Genomic DNA, 20162 nt, shown 5'->3' with positions numbered 1-20162 from the left:
TTGCTGTCAATTAGGCTTTGGCTGGTGTTATCTTCTCTCCATCCTAAAACTTTCTCCATATCAGTGCTCAGGCTGTTTGGCTTTCTTATCATTTGTGTGTTCACTGGAGTAGCACTTTTAATTTTCTACAAGAACTTTTCCTTTGTATTCACAACTTGGCTAAATGTTTGGTGCAAGTGGCCTAGCTTTTGGTTTTTCTCAGTTTTTGACATGCCTTCCTCAGTAAGCTGAATCATTCCTAGCTTTTAGGGTAAAGTGGGAAACTTAGGACTCTTCATTTCACTTGAACACTTAGAGGCCACTGTAGGGTTATTAATCGGCTTGATTTCAATACTGTGTGTCAGGAAACGGGGAGCCACCCAAAGGAAGGAGAGAGAGATGGGGAACGGCCTGTTGGTGGAGCAGTCAGAACACACACATTAATTGATTAAATTTGCCATCTCATATAGACATGGTTCATGGTACCTCAAAACAATTACAATAGCACCATCAAAGGTGACTGGTCACAGATCACCGTAACATATAATAATAATGAAAAAGTTTAACGTCTTACAAGAATTACCAAAATGTGACACAGACAGATGTGAGTAAATGCTATTGGAAAATGGCACCAACAGACTTGCTCGAAGCAGGACTGCCACAAACCTTCAATTTGTAAAATGCAGTATCTGCAAAGCACTATAAAGCAAAGTATGCCTGTAAACAGTTTTCTTTATGACAGAACTCTCAGAACCTTTCCTCTGCTACTCTCTGTTGTAAATCTCTAAGAAAGACTAGATTGTGCCATTTCCTAAGTTGACTTGACCATTTGTTATCTCTTGTTTTGAGATGCACTCATCAGTGTCTCAGCTGACATAGGGTAAGTTGGAGCACAGTTAAATGATGCTCCAGCGTCATCTCTCGGCAGGCCTGTTTGAACCCCCTACAGTGCCTCTCTTCTGTGCATTTTTCTTGCTGTTCTCTCTTTCCTCTCTCCCACTGGCATCCCTACCACTTTGCAGATTCTGCTTGGACCTGACCTCCTCTGGGATGTTGCCCTCTCTCAGCCCATGGTATGTGTCTCCTCAGCACTCTGCATGCTTTGTGATAAGGCACAGGTCACTTTTATAACGTCAGCTTAGTTGTCATTGTTCTTTACTGGACTTTAATGAGAGCTGGACTTTGGGGGTACCTACTGTGAGATAGGTTCTGTACTGAGCATTTTATATTTTTTTTAACCATACCCTTGCCAATGTGTATGTTTTTAAAACTAAAATAACCATATATTACTACAAAAGCAGTATATGTTCATGGTAGAAATGTTAGAACATACAGATCAGGAAAAAGAAGAAAGTAAATATACTTTACCCACAAAGATTGCCTCTCTTAATATGTTATCATATATTGGAGCACCTGGGTGGCTCAGTGGGTTGAGCTTCCGACTTCAGCTCAGGTCGTGATCTCACAGTTTATGAGTTCAAACCCCACATCAGGCTCCATGCTAACAGCTCAGAGCCTGGAACCTGCTTCGGATTTTGTGTCTCCCTCTCTCTCTGCCCCTTCCCTGCTCACACTCTGTCTCTCTCCCTCTCAAAAATAAGTAAACATTTAAAAATATGCTATTATATATCTTTCTGGATTGTTTTCTAAAATCTATTTATTTATTTTGAGGGTGGTGGGAGGAGCAGAGAGGGAGGGAAAGAGAATCCCAAGCAGGCTTCATGCTCAGCACAGAGCCTGATGCGAGGCTCAATCTCACACACTGCGAGATCATAACCTGAGCCAAAGTCGGATGCTTACCCTACTGAGACACTCACTCGTCCCTATAAATGCTGTTTTATAATCTGCTTTTTTGTTAATAATCTTGAACTTTCCATGTCAGTAAGTTTTCATTTTATCTTAGTGCATACTCAGATTTCTCCATTTGTTCCGAACATGTCTTTTACATCTGGTTTGTTCACACTGGAATATAATCCTGGACTAAACATTGCATCGGGTTCTTATGTACCTTATGTAATGTCTACTAACCTAGCACAGCTCCCTCCTTTTTAAATTTTTCTTAACAGCTTTATGGAAGTATAATTTACATACCATAAAATTTACCCATTTTAAGTGTACAAGTCAATGATTTTTAGTAAATTTAGAGTTTTATAAGACCACAATTAAACTTTAGAAAATTTTCATCACCCCAGAGTTACCCCTCCTGCCCATTTGCAGTCACTCTGCATTACCCCTTCTCCCAGCCTGAGGAACCACTTGTCTACTTTTTGTCCCTATGGATTTGCACCCCCGATCTTTTTTTAAAATGTCAGCTCTGTGCCCAAAATGGGGCTTGAACTCATGACCCCAACATCAAGAGTCATACGCTCTACCAACTGAGCCAGCAGGCACCTCTGCCCCTCTGCCCCTCTTCTTGACATTACATATAAGTAGGATCATACAACATGTGGTCGTTTGTGTTCGGGTTATTTCACTTACCCTAATGTGTTTGAGGTTCACCCACGTTATAGCATGCATCAGTGCTTCACTCCTTTATTGCCAAATAATTCCCATTGTATGGATATATTACATTTTGCTTATCCATTCACCAGTTGATGGAATTGTAAAAGTTTACACTTTCTGGCCGTTATGAATGATGCTTATATGAACATTCATGTACAAGTATTTGTGTGAACATACGTTTTTATTTTTCTTGTGTAAACACCCAAGAGTAGAATTACTGAGTCATATGGTAAATTTAAGTTTTAAAAAAACCACCAAACTGTTTTTCCAAACTCAGGTTCCCTCTACTCCTTCCATGACACTTACTTGTTAAAGAAACCTGGCCCACGTACCGCCTCTTCTTTTATATTTATCTGATTGCTTTCTCGTGATGGCTTTTAGCTTGTTCTCAGTCCCCTGCATTTCCTATAAACTGGGGGTTAGATCTGGAGTTTTGTTGGATTCAAGTTAAATTTTTTTGGCTAGAATGTATCACAGGCTATGCTGTGTACTTAATCCATATTGGGTCACATCAGCAGACACATAATATTTCAACTTCATTTTGTTCCATGTAGATACTGGGTCCAGCATTATTTGTTGAAAAAACCATTCTTTCCCCCATTGAGTTACTCAGACAAGTTTACCAAAGTCAATTGACCATGTGTATGTGACTATTTACAAGTTCTTTAAAGAGATTCCCTCAGCCTCCTTGAACTCCAGTCTGTGTCTGTTCAGCTCAGCAAGACTGCTGTGCTCTGCTTGGGGTTCATCTCCTTGCACCAAGGCCCAGAGTGTGCCTCTCAGCAGAAAGCCAGGCTGAATGTGGGCTTACCTCGTTTCCCTTCTCTCAAGGACCAGTCTTGGGTTGCCTTTTGTTCCTGTCTCAGAGCAGTTGTTTCCTATATTGTGTTCTGCTTTCTAGTTTTTTTGTTTGTTTGTTTGTTTGTTTTTGCGACAGAGAGAGACAGAGCATGAACGGGGGAGGGTCAGAGATAGAGGGAGACACAGAATCGGAAGCAGGCTCCAGGCTCTGAGCCATCAGCCCAGAGCCCGACGCGGGACACGAACCCACGGACCGCGAGTGACCCGAGCTGAAGTCAGACGCTCAACCGACTGAGCCACCCAGGCGCCCCTATTTGTTTGTTTTTAATTGGAGGGCTCTTTCATAGCTAGAAGCAAAAATCTGTTCTTTCTTCCTCTCTGTGTTTCAGTTTGAATAGTTGCTGTTGCTGTGTCTTCAGGTCTTCTGAAATGTTCCTTTGTACTCTCTAATTTACAGTAAGTTCTTGCAGTGTAATCTGCATTTCAGATATTGTAGTTTTCACTTCCAGAAGTTCCACTTAGTTCTTTTTTATATCTTCCATTTCTTTCATACTCAGCATAATTGAACATATTTATGATCTTTGTTTTTAAAGTCCTTGTCTACTGATTCCATCATCTGTCATTCCTGTTATTGACTAATTTTTCTCCTTGGTTATGGGTCACATTTGTCTGCTTTTTGGCATCTCTAGTAATTTTTTATTGGATGCCATTGTGAGTGTTTTTGAGCATTTGGATTTTATGGTCTTCCTTCAAAGACTGTTAAAGTAGGTTTTGGTCTGACAGTTATTTGCTGTCAGCTTGATCCTTTTGAAGCTTGTTTTTAAGCTTTATTAGGGTGGGTCTAAAATACTCTTGGGGCGCCTGGGTGACTCAGCTCATGATCTCATGGTTCATGGGTTCGAGCCCTGCGTTGGGCTCTGTGCTGACAGCTCAGAGCCTGGAGCCTACTTCAGATTCTGTGCTTTCCTCTCTCTCTCTCAAAAATAAATAATAAACATTAAAAAAAAAAACTTTTTAAAATTACTCTTTACTTTAGGACTCTTTACCCTTATTACCAAGGCATGTCCCTTTGGGATCTCTCTACCATTTGCCAGGTGTCTCTACTCTGGCTGGACAGAATTAGAATGCTTCCCAGTTACTTCTTCAGGACCAGAATTAGACCTCTCGGTGGAACATCTTATATATTTCTTTTGGTGCTGCACTCCGTTACTTGATCTTTGCCACAACCCAGTAAAGTAGGGAGTGTAATTTTCATTTTCTAGATGGAAGTAGTGAGGCATAAGGAAGTTGGTTTTGTGGCTTGCTCATAGGTGGCAGGGCTGGATCTTGGGCTCAGGTCTTGCAATTCCATTACAACCATACGCTTTAAACCCTGTGAGAACAGAGAGAACAGATTTTCAGAGAGCATTTTCTCAGTTTTGAGGCTCACATTTACATATGCAACACCTCAAATCAAGAGGGTTATCTGGAAACAGAAATTTATGGGATCATTTTTCTTCCAGAAATCTCGTTGAATTAGTTGTGTGTCCAAAATCACTGTCCTAGAATCCAGGAAATATGGACATCTCCAGTGCCTAATAGAGCCTTAATACATAATATATGCATAATAAGCATTTATATGCTAGGCTTAAGAATATGGGGATCTTATAAAGTAAAGTTTTAGAAAGCTTCTAAAAGTTTTATGCCTCTGCTTGTCTCTTCAGGTATTTTATGCATGGTGTGTGTCGGGAAGGAAACCAGTGCCTGTTCTCACATGACTTGGCCAACAGCAAGCCGTCCACCATCTGCAAGTACTATCAGAAGGGCTACTGCGCCTATGGGACTCGTTGCAGGCAAGGGCTCCACAGCTACTCCCAGCTTTTCTCCCAAGTTAACTACTGTCAGGGATTCAGATTCCTCACGTGGAGTGTGGGTATTGATGAGAGGAAAGATTTAATTTGAAAGTAATATGACAACAAAAAGTATGGCAAAATCATTTTGAAATCTCAATTTTATTGCCATGAAAATAATTGTAATTTTTCAAAATCACTTTTCAGGCCTTATTCTTATGGGTCTCTAGTTATAAAATCGCACTCACAGTGTGTATCTCTTGCTTTTTTCCCCACTTAACATGTCCAAGTTTTTCCCTAAGCTGCTACTTTATTTCCTAAATGTAATTTTGTGTTTCATAGTGCTAACATACCATCATCTGATTCACTATTCCTCTCTTAGATATTTAAGTGGTTTCCTGTTTTTTTTGCTATGAGTACCCCTGCAGTGAACATATATATGCATATAGAGTCTGCCTTTTTTCCACTGACATCTGTAGGCAAGTTTTGTGAATTCTAAACAGAAAAACATGCCAAAACTCAGTTCAAGTGCTTTTATGGTGAAGAGCTGATCTTTTCTGTGCCGCCTGGAGGGTGGTGGAAGTTGCCCCTGCCCCCCAGCAGGTGCCCCAGAGAGACAGTCCAGGAAAGGCCCGCCCGGCTGTTACATTGGCCATCATTAACATTTTGGGGACACCTGCCAGAAGAACACTGGCTTGGATCTCAGAAGATTTCAGTTCAACGTCTGGCTGGACTTTTGGGGATGTCTGTGTGTGGTGTGGGTTATTTTGTCTGTCCCACGCACATCCCACAAGGCCACTTAAGTGTAGGTGATAGATAGCAATGTACCGCTCAGTCTGAATTGCCAGGCATTTTGTACTAATTGATAAGCTTTTGGGAAAACTTTTCAATTAGCAATAATTGCACGTCAGATAAACCTCATTGGCTGCAATACTGCCACTGCGCAAAGCTAATTGATAAGCTTTTTCTCACTTTTCTTTAAGGATTTTTTTTTAGATTTATTTATTTATTTTTTAGAGAAAGAGAGTGTGAACAGTGGGGGGGCAGAGAGAAATGGAGAGGGAGAATCCCAAGTAGGCTCCGTGCTGTGAGCATGGAGTCCGACACAGGGCTCTATCTCATAAACCGTGAGATCATGACCTGAGCCGAAATCAAGAGTCAGATGCTTAACTGACTGAGCCACCCAGGGTCCCCAAGCCTTTTATCATTTAAAATATGGGAAATGATTGTCTCACTCTCCACCTCCACAAAAGGAGAAGAAAGGATGTTCCATGTGCAGGTCGTGTGTCCCTCATATGTTTGCTGTGTGTTTTGTTTAGATACGATCACACGAGACCTTCTGCTGCAGCTGGTGGTGCTGTGGGCACTGTGCCCCATGGCGTGTCCTCCCCGGGTTTCCATAGTCCTCACCCTGCTTCTGACCTCACTGCATCTATTGTGAAAACTAACTTACATGAGCCTGGGAAACGTGAAAAGAGAACACTGGTACTTCGAGACCGAAGTGAGTGAGCAGAGTGAAAAGCAGTCTCGGTTGTTCGTCATGCTCCTTTCTGGCCCTCTCTTGTCAGAGGGCTCCTAATCTGGTCCCCTCCAAGCTGTTCAAGGGTGGAGCCCAGAACTGTCCTGAGAGCAGCTGCATTTGGCTGCAGAGCGTTCAGTTGATGCAGTGGGTCTCGGGTTGGGTTGATTGCCAAGTTCGGCCTGACAAGACATGTGGAGTGAGCTTTTGTCAGTTTTTAACTGCTGTCTGTATGGGGTGGTTCTGAGAAGCACCAGGCTTTCAGAGCTACATATTTTGATAAAGCGCATGTTTCACTGTTTTGCTTCCAGGTCAGTTCATAGTCTTAGTTCTTGTGCTCAGCCATTGTTTGGTATGTTAGGTTACAGCTTTGGTAATAGAATAGCATAATGGGGTTTGTGGAGGAAGTAGGCTACAAACCATACAAGTTATTTTTATTGGTTGGTCCTCAGCAGGTGAAGGGATTTCTAGCTCTTGGAATTGTGTTGCGTTAGCTAGGTAGTCTCCATCCTAAGCAAACAAGTAATCGCACTAATCGAATGTGTCCTCTCTAAAAAGGCTAGAAGCGCATGCGGCAGAGGGTACAGCTCCTGGTGTGAGGAGGGGGCCATAGGGGAGTCAACACTGGCTTCAGGACCCAGAGGCTCACTCTAGATTTTGATTCTCGTTCACTTTAAAATGATAGGTAACTTTCCTAACATAAAGGAAAGCACTGTGTTCTACCGACTTCATTCTAAATTCCATTTGACTTCTATTATGGTGTTAAAAAAAAAATTCTCATGATTGTTTTTTAGTGTTAATGGGTCCATGGTTGACATTTCCATAGTTGTCATCTTTAAACCGCAACTTGAGTGTTCCTCTGTATACAGATATCATGGTCTGTTTTGCTGTTTTCCTGTGTTGCCAATTAATGTTTTTTCCTTTCTTAAAAAATCATGGTTGCAGGAATGTCATCAAGAACATTTTATACTTCTTCTATTTTTTCCCTCTTGGCCTATTTCTGTATGATCCAAAGAGTAGAATTCCCAAGGTCAGAGTTACTTAATTTGTTAGGTTTTGACTAAGTGCTTACCAGAAATTTTGGGCCAGTTTTCATTTTTGTGTGTACTGTGTGTTTTGTATTAAGATCTCTCTGGCATGGCTGAAGAAAAGACTTGCCCAAGTGTGGTGAGTAATCCAGGAGGCTGCAGCGATCTCCAGAATGGCCCAGAGATGAAGCCGCATTCCTACCTCGATGCCATCAGGAGTGGCCTTGATGACTTAGAAGCCAGCAGCTCCTACAGCAGTGAGCAGCAGCTGTGCCCCTACGCGGCTGCTGGGGAGTGCCGATTTGGGGATGCTTGTGTCTACCTGCACGGGGAAGTGTGTGAAATCTGTAGGTTACGAGTGCTGCACCCCTTCGACCCAGAGCAAAGGAAAGCTCATGAGAAGGTAAAATCACAAGCTTTTGCATGAGCTCATTTCAAGAAATTTGAAATGGGCTAAGTGACAAAATTGTTGGTATTCCTGTAAGCCATCTTTCTGCCAATAATACCTGCAGTGTGTACCTGGCATATTTATACTCTATTTTCAAGTCCTTTTTCCTGTTGTCATTTTGACAATTTTTGATTATTTAGAATAAAGAAAAAGGGTAGAGGCATCAGAAGACATGTATGTGTCTCTCTCTTTCTCTCTCTCTCTCTCTCGTGTGCGCACGCACACACACACACACACACACACACACACACACACACACACCCTCACCCTCCCTAGGTTTACATATCTTTGTGGCTGAGATCCAGCCAGGCTGAGTTCTAGAGAATTTAAGAAGCCAAGTACTGGAAGGAACCTTTCAGGTCATTAGGTCCCCAGTGTTCATGGAGGTGCTGCCTCCGCTAGGCTCTGTGCTCGGAATAAAGATGGGGTGAGAGAGATAGAGAGGAGCCCACAGCTATAGTGTTAGAGCTTGTGAGGACGAGCAGGCCATGGTGTGTGAGGGGGAGTCTGCCACTGTCCATTGTCTCCGCAGGGATGTTCAGGTGAGCACAGAATTAGAGCTTTCCTCTGCACCCAGGTTAGTTGGCCTTTGTCCTATACATACTGGTTAGTCTCCCATCTGTGTCCACCACGAGCTCCCAAGGGCAGAGCCTAGGTCTTCATACTCTTTGCGTTGGCTCTCACACTTGATACACAGTGCATCACACCGGAGGTATTCAGCATCTGCTCACTGAATGAGTACATTCATTAAATAAACTTGTTCTCTTGAGAAGCAGTGCTGCTTCCCTCTGATTGTGGACTACCGGCCTGATGTTTGAAGTTAAGGATTATTCAGCACTTCTGGTAATTGGTGTGGTTCAGAATGGGCAAAGACAGCACCCAGAAGAGCCAGGAGATCATGGCCCCAGGCTTTGTGAACTCTGTGATCCCACACTGGTCCTCTCATCTTTTGGGACCTCTGTGGTCTCAGCTCTAAACTGGGGGTGACCATGACATGCTAGGAAAGCAAGGGGCTGGGCCGGCATTGGTTTGAAGTCTTTTTGTTGTCTGAGAGAGCTTTGTGTCCTCAAGGCAGGGGCCGCCTGGGCTCTGCCTGTGGCTGTCAGAGTGTGCATTCCTTGCTGATCTTGGCTATGGCATTGTGGCCACAGCCTGCTCCCCAGCAGCCCAGAACCTAATAAGAAGTTTCCCTCCTCTCTCTCCATACTTCAGATCTGCATGTCGACATTCGAACACGAGATGGAAAAGGCCTTTGCCTTCCAAGCAAGTCAGGACAAAGTGTGCAGTATCTGCATGGAAGTGGTCCTTGAGAAGGCGTCTGCTTCTGAGAGGAGGTTCGGGATTCTCTCCAACTGCAATCACACATACTGCCTGTCCTGCATTCGGCAGTGGAGGTGTGCCAAGCAGTTTGAGAACCCAATCATTAAGTAAGTTCAGCTAGCGGTTCGATTTGGGGCCTTCTGTCCACTTTTCATCCCTCCCTTGTCTTGCACTGCGAAGGTAACTAATGTGAATCCTAGCCCCTGACTGCAGGGACCTGGGCATGTCAGGTATCCTTCTTGAGCCCGAGTGCCTTTTCCTTTAAAACACTGGTCACAACCTCACAACTCCTGCCGCCTGCTGCTGGCCTTTAGGGTGTCTGGGGACACTCAGCAAGGATTGGCTGTGTGAGAAGGTGTTAATGGCACTGGCCTATTTGACTCCTCTTTGCCCTTAGGCTGATTACCTGTTCACCTTCTCAAACTTTTTTTTCATATGTAAAATAGGGTTGTTGGAGGATTAAATGGAATAATATATCTAACACATTTCACGTAGTGTCTGACATGTAGGATGTGCTCAGTGGAGCCAACACAGGATCCTTTTCTTCCCCCCAGCTTTATTGAGATTTAACTGACAGAAAACAACATAGGATTTTTCAATTTTGCGGAGGGATGGGGGAAGAACTTACTCATATTGAAAAGTGTGTTGTGTACTGTTAGAAACTCTTCACAACCGTTTGTCATAATTCTCTCAGACCCAGTGATGATCATTCTCTTACAGATAAGAAAACTGGGGTATAGTGATGTCAAGTAACTTGCCTCAAGTCACACATTTGTGTGGTACAATAATAACAGGTTTATTGAAATAAAAGTGTGCGGTTCAGTGGTTTTTAGTATTTTCACAGTTGTACAACCATCACTTCAATCTAGTTTTCGAACACTTTCATCATCCCCAAAAGAAACCTGTGTCTGCATTCCCTGCCCATTTTCCCCCTGCTCCTTCTGTCCTGTGGATTTGCCTATTGTGGACATTGATTGTAAATGGAGCCTCCGGTACGCGGCCTCTCTCTGTGCAGCACTTTCACTCAGCAGGTTTTCAGAGATCGCCCATTTTACATGTGCCGGCGCTTCATTCCTCTTCACGGCCGAATAGCATTGCATTGTGTGGATGTCCACGTTTTGTTTGTTCATCAGTTGACAGGCATTTGGATGGTTTTTCTCTGGGTTATAATAACTAATGCCTCTATGAGTATTCACACACAAGTTGTTGTGTGGCCGTATGTTTTAATTTCTTTTGGGTAGATACCCAGAAGTGGGATTGCTGGGTCATAGGGTAACTGTTCAGCTTATTGAGGAACTGCCGGGCTGCTCTCCACAGCGGCCACACCACAGATGAGGACTCCACTTGCTCCCCACCTCATCAACACTTGTTACTGGTTGTATCTTGATTTCATTTATTTATTTTCTTAAGTGTATCTATTTTTGAGAAAGGGAGCACGAGCAGGTAAGGGGCAGAGAGGAGACTGGGAATCCTAAGCAGGCTCTGTGCTGAGCTTGAACTCATGAACCATGAGATCATGACCTGAGCCAAAATCAAGAGTCTGAGCTTAACTGACTGAGCGCCCCAGGTGCCCCTCTGTTTCTGATATTAGCCATCCTCGTGGCTATGAACTGTGATGTATTATGGTTCTGATTTGCATTTCCCTGATAACTAATGATATTGAGCATCTTTTTCTGTGCTTTTCAGCCATTTTGGAGAAATGCCTACTCAGATCTTTTGCCCATTTTAAAATTGGGTTTTTTGTGTGTTTTTTGTAAAGATTTTATTTTAAGTAATCTCTACACCCAAGGTGGGGCTTGAACTCACAACTGCAAAATCAAGAGTCACATGCTCTACTGACTGAGCCAGCCGGGCATTTCAAAGTGGGTTGTCTTTTTATTGTTGAGAAGAATATGTTTTTAACAATAAATAAGGTTCTACACCTGAAACTATTACTATACTATATGTTAACTAACTGTAATTTAAATAAACTTGAAAAAAATGTAGTAAATAAGGTTCTTAGATGATTCTGATTGCACTTTTTGGAATTTTGGGTTAGGAAAACACCTGGAGTGGCCATGCATTTGAGCAAGGGGTTTGGTGGTGCAGTGCGCACAGGGTTTGTAATTCATCTGGCCCATACTGATCTGATTCTAATTTCAGGTCTTGTCCAGAATGCCGTGTGATATCAGAGTTTGTAATCCCAAGTGTGTACTGGGTAGAAGATCAGAATAAAAAGAATGAGTTGATCGAAGCTTTCAAACAGGGAATGGGGTAAGTACTTTGAGTTCAGGCATGATGCCTGTGCCTGCCGGGCAAATGCACTATATTTACATACCTTTGAACCCCACAGGTAATAATGTAATTTTTAGATTTTCAGTTTTGAGATATAATTAACAAATAAAATTTTAAAAGATTTAAAGTGTCACGGTGAGTTCACACATATCATGAAAGGATACTCCCATCCAGTTAATTATAATACACCTATCACCCCCTTTTTTTTTTTGCTTCATTTTTGGGTGAAAACATCCACGTTCTGCTCTTAGCAAATTTCAGTTTTACAGTGTTATCAACTATAGTCACCATATTTTACATAAGATACTTATTCATCATATAGCTGAAAGTTTGTACTGTTTTACCAACCTTTCCTTATTTACCCTAACCTTTAGTCCCTGGGAATCACTTTTTTACTCTGTGAGTTTGACTGTTTTCATTTGTTTGGGTTTGTTTTAGATTTCACATGTAAGTGATATCAGCATTTGTTTTTCTTTGTCTGGTTGATTTCACTTAGCATAATGCCCTCAAGTTCCATCTGTGTTGTCACAAATGGCAGGATATCCTTCTTTGTTGTGGCTGAATAATATTCCATTTTATGTATATTCCACATCTTCTTTATCTATTTGTTGACAGACACTTGGGTTGTTTCTGTATCTTGGCTGTTGTGAATAATGTTATAGCAAACACGGAAGTGTAGATATCTCTTCTAACAGGCATGAGGTGATATCTTATTGTGGTTGTGATTTGCATTTCCCTGATGATTAATAATGTTGAGCAACTTTCCATGTGTCTTGAACATTTGTACGTCTTCTTTGGGGAAAACGTCTATTCGGTTCCTCTGCCCATTTTTAAATGGAATGTGGTGGTTGTTTTTTTGCTCTTATATGAGTTCTTTGTAATATTTTCTCCAATTCAGTAGGTTGCCTTTTCATTTTGTTTGGTTTCCTTTGCTGTGCAGAAGCTTTTTAGTTTCATGGAGTCCCACGTGTTTATTTTTGCTTTTGTTGCTTTTGTTTTGGGTGGGCAAATCCACAAAGAACATTTGCTAAATATGGTGAATGTCAAGGAGCTTACCCCTATGTTTTCTTCTAGGAGTTTTTATGGTTTCGGGGCTTACATTCAAGTCTTCAGTCAGTTTTGAGCTGTTGTGTATGGTATAAGATAGTGGTCCAGTTTCCCTGGCATGTTTTATTGAAGAGCTTGTCCTTTCCCCATTGAATATCTCTGGCTCCTTTGTCGTAAATTAATTGACTAGATATGCATAGGCTTATTTCTGGGCCTTCTATTCTGTTTCACTGAACTATGTATCTGTTTTTATGCTAGTACTAAACTGTTTGGATTACTATAGCTTTGTAGTACAGCTTGAAATCAGGAAATATGTCTCCAGGTATGTTGTTCTTTCTTAGGATTGCTTTGGCCATTGGGGGTCTTTGGTGGTTCCATACATATTTTGGGGTTGTTTGTCCTATTTCTGTGAAAAGTGCCATTGTAATTTTGATAGGGGTTGTTTTCAATCTGCAAATTGCTTTGGGCAGTGTAAACATTTTAATGGCATTTTTCCAATCCATGAGCATGGGATACTTCCCATTTATTTATGCCTTTGATTTCTTTCATTATCTTAATAGTTTTTCAAGTGTACAAGTCTGTTTCACCTCCTCTGCTAAATTTAGTCCTAGGTATTTTATTCTTTTTGATGCAGTTGTAAATGGGGTTGTTTTCTTAATTTCACTTTGATAGTTCATTTAGTATATAGAAAGGCAGATGACTTTTTATAGATTTTGCATCCTGCAACTTTACTGTATAAAGCATGAATATAACATTTACATATGTTAGAACCCAGCAAGGTAATATGATTTTTGCATTTGAAAACTCACATTTTTTTTAAGAGAAAAAGTTTATATTTACTCATAATTTACTATTTCCAGTGCTCTTTGATTTGGTTTATAATTCTTTCCAGTTGGTATAATTTACCTTCAGCCTCAAGGACTGCTTTTAACGTTTGTTGATGTGCTGGTGATGAATTTTTAGTTTTCTTTTTAGCTGAAATTGCATTTCTGTTCATTAAGGATATTTTCACTGAATATTGGCCTGATTGGTCCTATTTCCATCTTTGTCTCCTTTTGCAGTTAATACAGTTCTGGGTTAACAGTTTATTTTCTTTTTGTACTTTGCAAATATTGTTCTATTATATTCTGGCCTCTAGTTTCTGAGAAGTCAGTGGTCATTCACATTATGTCATTTCTCTAGGGTTGCTTTCAAGATTGTCTCTTTATCTTGGTTTTCAACAGTTTGCTCTTTTGCCTGGGAATGGTTTTCTTCATATTGTACTATGTATTTTTCTCTGAATATGTAGGGTTTCGTCATCCACCAAATTTAGGGAAATTTTGGCCATCAAATTTTTTCCCTGCCCTGTTTCTTCTTCTCCTGGGACTCTTAATTACATGTGATAGACTTTTTGATATTACCCTAATAAGCATTGGGGTCTGTTCATTTCTTTCCAATTTTTTTTTTTTAGTATTTATTTATTTTTGAGAAAGAGAACAGAGTACGAGCAGGGGAAGGGTAGAGAGAGAGGGAGACACAGAATCCGAAGCAGGCTCCAAGCTGTCAGCATAAAGTCCAACATGGGGCTCGAACTCACGAACCGTGACATCATGACCTGGGTCGAAGTCAGACACTTAACTGAGCCAACCCAGGTGCCCCTTAAGCAACATTTCTAATCTCAGTTCGTTTTGTTTTTAATTTTTTCTTTTAATATTTGTTTATTTTTGAGAGAGAGAGACAGCGTGAGCAGAAGGGACAGATAAAGGGAGACACAGAGTCTGAGACAGGCTCCAGGCTGTGAACTGTCAGCACAGAGCCCGACGCGGGGCTCGAACTCACAAACTGTGAGATCATGACCTGAGCCGAAGTCGGACGCTTAACTGACTGAGCCACCCAGGTGCCCCAAGTTTGTTTTTTAATCCTTGGTTAAGTTGCTGTGAGCCTGTTGCACTGATGTGTGGGCCAACCATGTGTGCTGAATTAACGTATAGGATTGGCATGCTTCCTCTCGTGTACTTTTCTGTGTGGGATTGCTTCCAGTGGATGATTTCCTCTCTTTCTGTTGGTCCTTCAGGCCCAAGAAACTGGATTTGACCCTGAAGGTTTAGACACCCAACATTGGCATGCTTGAGGCTAAAAGCTGTTTTTTCTTTTTTTTTCTTTTTTTAATTTTTTTTTTTTTAACATTTATTTATTTTTGAGACCGAGAGAGACAGAGCATGAACGGGGGAGGGGCAGAGAGAGAGGGAGACACAGAATCGGAAGCAGGCTCCATGCTCTGAGCCATCAGCCCAGAGCCGGATGCGGGGCTCGAACTCACAGACCGCGAGATCGTGACCTGAGCTGAAGTCGGACGCTTAACCGACTGAGCCACCCAGGCGCCCCTAAAAGCTGTTTTTTCTTAAAAAAAAAAAAAAATGAGTCTTGACATTCTGTTCTTCCCGGTGCCTAATTTCTTGAAGGATCCTCCTGCTGCCTTCAGGTCTTTAAAAAAAATTTGTATTGCTAGTTATTTGCAGGAGGGTCAGGTCTGGTAGAAGTGTGCTTGGCTGTACTAAAGAGCGCCGTATGTCACCTTTTTTAATGGTTCCTTCAGATTGCCTGTCACTTACTTAGTAAAAGCTGGTCATTTTCCTGGTTTACCAGTTTCCGCGCCCCCGCCCCCCCCACCATGTGTTATATCTCCACCAGAGGGCAGGAGTGGCAAAGGTGGAGGGGCTGGACTATAGAAAGCAGCTGTGCTGGAGTTGGGAAATTCTCACGTTCTTGCTCTTTGGGTTGGTCTTGGCCTTAGTTTCTATTGATGGTGGTGTTTTTATGTGTTCCACACACATTTAATGTGCACCTACTACAGGCCAGGCACCTTCAAGCTAAGCACCAATGGAGGACATCAAGCATAGATTAGTAAAGTAATTTCAATGAAAATTGCAGAAGGGCAATATTATTGCATGTTTTTTGGTGACAAATTCTTAATGAGAGTACCAAGCCACATGTCACAACAGAGAAAGCACTTGGATCCACCTGGGAGCATCAGGGAAAGCAGCATGGGGACCCTGAGCCATGTGTGTGTAGAGAGGGGAGGACAGAGTGGATTGACGGGTACAGAATGATACAAATGTGTCTGGGTAGCAGTGGTCCTGGGATTGAGAGAGGTGTGTAGAAGGATGTGGTAGGACCTACAGGGACAGATAGGCTGGAGTGGAATCTCGGGGGGTTGGGGGGGTGCAGAACAAGCGACACACTGTTGGGCACACTCCTTGGTGGTAATGTGAAGAGGCTGGAACCTGGTGGGAGCGAGGCCAATTAAGAAATGACTATGGCGGGTAGCAGAGGACAGCACCCCCAGGGGCTTTAGTAGTGTGGGGGCAGAAAGGATGGAGTGATTGGAGGCGTAACAGTTGGGAGAGCTGAGAGCAAAGAGGCAGTCAGAGTGCACTGTCCTTGGTGACCAGGTAAGGCTGGGGGAGAAAAAAGCACAGTATTGGGGGGCAGGACTAGAGAATCACTTTTTGAACTTGAGTTTATTAAAGCCAGTGTCCAGCAGATTGGTGAGAACTCACTGTGCCCGCACCTCTGTACCTCTGCTTGGATCCCCTCCCCAGCCCGTGCTGGGGTCACACCTGGTAGGAGTAGGTGCCCAGGCAAGCACGGCATGCCGTCCTTCACTGGACATTTGTTAGGGGGCTTTCTCTGTGCTGCTCTGAGGTCTCAGAGACCCTCACCACCAGTCTCTGGCATCCTCTTGTCTGAGAAGACAGACACTGGTGTCAAGAGTCTCCCTTCTTTGTTATCAGCCACTGTCACATACCCCACCTGCCCCTGGTAGCAGTAGCCTGCCCTTTCTGTGGTGATCTTGCTTTCTCTTCCCTTCCTCAGGACTCCCAGATGCCCTCTTGCCTTTTTGGGCATCTTCACCCCTTCTTCACCATGGGATCATTTGATTATAAGCCAAATTTCCTGTAAGCAAGAAGAAATAAGAATTTTCTGGTGGTTGTGTTTTTCCTGAGGAACAGGTGTTCTTAATGTAGGGATCTGTGGGTAGAATTTGAAGATGGGGGGGAAAAGGGGATGAACTTTTTGCTGTGTTTTTTAGACCTGTGTATTTCATTTTATCCATTTAAAAAACTTTCCTGAGAAGGGGTCCGTAGAGTTAACATAACACAGAGTTAAGAAGCCCTGCTTTAGATCTAGAGGGTGGGGACCAAGGAAAATTGGAGTGAGACCTCTAACTTTGGGCAGCTGCTGAAATTCACTGCTTTTCCTGTGCCTCCTAAGTCAAGGCTCCTGGGGTCACATTGACATCATTGCTGGCTAGGAGGAAGGGAAATTTCCCTGGGTGGTGCTGCTATTGGGACTTTGAGCTGAGGCAAGTAGCCCAGCTTCAGAACCTTGGAGCCCTGACAACCGGCTCAGAGCAGCCATCAGGTTGTCCTCCCCCGAATGCCTGAGTACTGCAAGCTCAAAACAGTGAAGTCCCCCGTGCAAGTTCAATTCTGTGTGAGGCCACGTCACAATGGCAACACTATCCAACTTGGAAATCAGCATCCTAACCTCACGGAGCCTCAGTTTCCCCACCTATGAAGTAAGGCTCATCTAGCTCTGGCATTGTGGGCAGGGACGGAGGAAAGCCTTGGTTCTTCTGGGGCCCAGGCTCTCCCACAATCCTGTTGACTTTTTCTTTCTGTTTTTCAGGAAAAAAGCTTGTAAATACTTTGAGCAAGGCAAAGGGACCTGCCCATTTGGAAGCAAATGCCTTTACCGCCATGCTTACCCTGACGGGCGGCTGGCAGAGCCTGAGAAACCTCGGAAGCAGCTCAGTTCTGAGGGCACTGTGAGGGTAAGGACTTTGACGTCTCTGTCAAGGACACTTACACGGTGGCATTTCCGGGTACTGGTGCTTTCCCTAATAGCTTTGGTACCAGGGAACGGGGTGAGCAAAAGAAAAACAGCATCTGGCCTTCACGTTACCACTAATAACCACCAGGCATGTTTGCTGGCTCTTTTTGCAGTTCTTTAATTCAGTGCGACTCTGGGATTTCATTGAGAACCGAGAAAGCCGGCATGTCCCCAATACTGAAGACGTTGACATGACAGAGCTTGGGGACCTCTTCATGCACCTGTCTGGAGTGGAGTCGTCAGAAGCCTAAGGAGTAGCCAGTTACCCCTGTACCTTGGGCTCTGCCGGCCAAGCCTTCCCAAGCTAGGGCGTGCGGAGCTTCCTTCACTGCAGCCTGAGCTGCACCTGACCTTAGTCTCATCCACTCCATTATTACAGCCGTGGGAGGAGTGAAGGATATAAAATAGCCCAACAAGTATATGGAATCGCTACTTTTATAGTTGATCTCTTTAGTTGCATCTCAAGCTCCTCAGAGGGACCAGCTGACCAGCCAGATGGGAGTTTTGATTGATTGCTTTTAAAAACAACCTGGCTCCTATCCTTGAGCTTTAGCTCCCTAGAAACAGTCACCGTGCAGATTCGTTTTTCTTAACCAAGTATTCCTCACCCTTATAAAACGATTCCTCTCTAGTCGATTTCCCTAGTGTACTTAGTGTGTAGTCAAAACTGTTTCTTGAAAAGCTCTGTATAAGTCAACAAGTGGGCACCACACACCTTAGCCTAAAACTTGTGCTCTTCAGTGTCCCAAATCAGAGGAGTCCCATTGCCGTGTGTTCAATAAATTCCCTGTAAGGAGGGGGCTCTTGAAGTAGCAGGCAGTGTAGGGCAGAGGTATGGCCCCTCGTTTCTGGTTGGTGTTGGGGCCACGTGCTCCAGGGAAACACGTCCCCGGCTGTCACCGGTGGGCTTTCCTGGGGCTCTCTTTAGGCTCATGCCCCAAGGGTAGTTTTACTGAGAGTCAACACACACACACACATGCTCTTCCGTGTGGCCCCTGCTCAAAGCCACGTGTTCTGTAAGCCTGGCTTTGATTTGAACTTTTAGTAAGAAGTGAAATGGCACGCAGCAGTTTCTGGTTCTGACCCAGCAGTGGTCCTGAACAGAACAAGTCCTCTGTCATCAGTTGTGACTTTAATTGAAGGAACATAACTTTGTGAATCAGAACAAATTCACCCCAGGCCTGAATTAATCTATTTTTATAAATAGGTATAGATACCAAATATTTTATAAAATGCATTAAAGTGTAGGTAGAAAAAGGTTTACTCTTACCTGAGTTTAGAATGCTTGCTTTTTCCATTTTTTATAGTTAACTCTTTAGTGAAGGGTGACAGCACAAAGACTGAATTAGATTCCTTCGCAGCAGAGGCTCTGGGCCTGTTTCCTGCTGCTTGAGTTCTTGCTCCAGGAGGGATGAACAAATGGGAGAGTTTAAGCTGTAAGCTCAGTATTTAAAAGGAAGAAACAGCCATTAAACCTACATTTAATTTATTTTATTAAAATAACATAATTGAACCATCAGATAACTGTATTTTGTCAGGCGCAATAAAAACAAAATTAAAACCCAAATCATCAAGAAAACCTGTATTCCTGGCTTCCTTGCATACACGTGATGTGACTGAAGAGAAAGGCTGGCCCGGTGGCCCCGCCCCATAGGGGCAGCTCCTGGAAGACATATTCAGCATGATGGAAGACTGCTCCCTGAGAGAGCGGAGACTGGGAGGGGCAGGCCAAACGCCTCTTCGGAAAACCGTCCCAATGCACTGGAGACCTCCAAGGAAAGGAAGTGCCCCCGAAGTCAAGGTCCATAGTTCCATAGTACCAACGCAGGTTCCTTCAGGCGGCCGTCGTCTCGACAGTCCTGGGCTGTTTGGTGCGTTATGTGCAAAACTACCTGTTTGGTGCCATACCACTAACTCTGAAGAACGGTCCTTCCGTGACAAGCATTCCACATAGGAGCTGATGCCCCAAATCCACATGTCCACATCAGGGCTGGTTTGTCTGCTACCTTCATTTCCCCTCTGAGTGCTTTTTCTTGCCCTAAAAATACTCATTTAGCCAATAGCTGGGGCCCCAGATCATGTATTGCCAACTGTAGCCACTGGTGCATCTGGAGAAGGCTTGGCTCATGAGCTTGGGTGGGGGGGGCGAGGGGGGGGTGGAGAGATGCAGGGAGGGAGCAGGACAAACCAGCATTGCAAATGGCTTCCCTCTCCCAGGGCCAGAAAGGGTAGAAAAGAAGGCAACATGAAGTTAAGGCCCTGTGAGTAGTCTAGAAGGTCCTTAGCAGCAGCTTCTCTGAAAATGAGCTCTCTGCCTCCATCAAAAGGGAGGAGAAAGGTGGTGCCTGCTGACTTCCCTTCCTCCCCTGGTGGCCTGAGTGCAGGTGCAAAGTCAGCTAGAAGACAGGCAGTCTAGGGGATGTGGTCAACGTGCAGGCGTTGATATCCTCAGTGTGGGCCGCCCGGTGCAGGGATGGCTCAGAAGCACTCCGGTTGATTTTCGGCAGAGAGTGTTGGAGAAGCTCGATGGAAGACAGGAT

The 20162-nt window shown here is 43.5% G+C and overlaps 2 protein-coding genes and 1 pseudogene across 5 annotated transcripts in view; 1 reads left to right on the top strand and 2 right to left on the bottom strand.

Moving 5' to 3' along the window:
- Window positions 1-19201, top strand: part of MKRN2 (makorin ring finger protein 2) — a 27886-nt gene extending 8685 nt beyond the window's left edge. The window contains exons 2-8 of the mRNA XM_027042678.2: window positions 4986-5114; window positions 6431-6612; window positions 7757-8061; window positions 9319-9533; window positions 11569-11679; window positions 17419-17563; window positions 17736-19201. Of these exons, the coding sequence (XP_026898479.1) occupies window positions 4986-5114; window positions 6431-6612; window positions 7757-8061; window positions 9319-9533; window positions 11569-11679; window positions 17419-17563; window positions 17736-17873 (1225 nt within the window). The 3' untranslated portion in view covers window positions 17874-19201. The remainder of the gene's footprint in view (window positions 1-4985; window positions 5115-6430; window positions 6613-7756; window positions 8062-9318; window positions 9534-11568; window positions 11680-17418; window positions 17564-17735) is intronic.
- On the bottom strand, window positions 5942-6062 carry LOC113594677 (uncharacterized; annotated as a pseudogene).
- Window positions 19099-20162, bottom strand: part of RAF1 (Raf-1 proto-oncogene, serine/threonine kinase) — an 82091-nt gene continuing 81027 nt past the window's right edge. For all 4 annotated transcript variants that reach the window (XM_027042673.2, XM_027042674.2, XM_027042675.2 and 1 more), the window contains one exon: window positions 19099-20162. In XM_027042673.2, the coding sequence (XP_026898474.1) occupies window positions 20019-20162 (144 nt within the window). In that variant the 3' untranslated portion in view covers window positions 19099-20018.

The sequence above is a fragment of the Acinonyx jubatus genome, chromosome A2, assembly GCF_027475565.1.
Source record: "Acinonyx jubatus isolate Ajub_Pintada_27869175 chromosome A2, VMU_Ajub_asm_v1.0, whole genome shotgun sequence".
Classification (NCBI taxonomy): Eukaryota; Metazoa; Chordata; class Mammalia; order Carnivora; family Felidae; genus Acinonyx; species Acinonyx jubatus.
The sequence above is the reverse complement of the archived record's forward strand: the minus strand, read 5'-3'. Positions and strand labels throughout refer to the sequence as shown.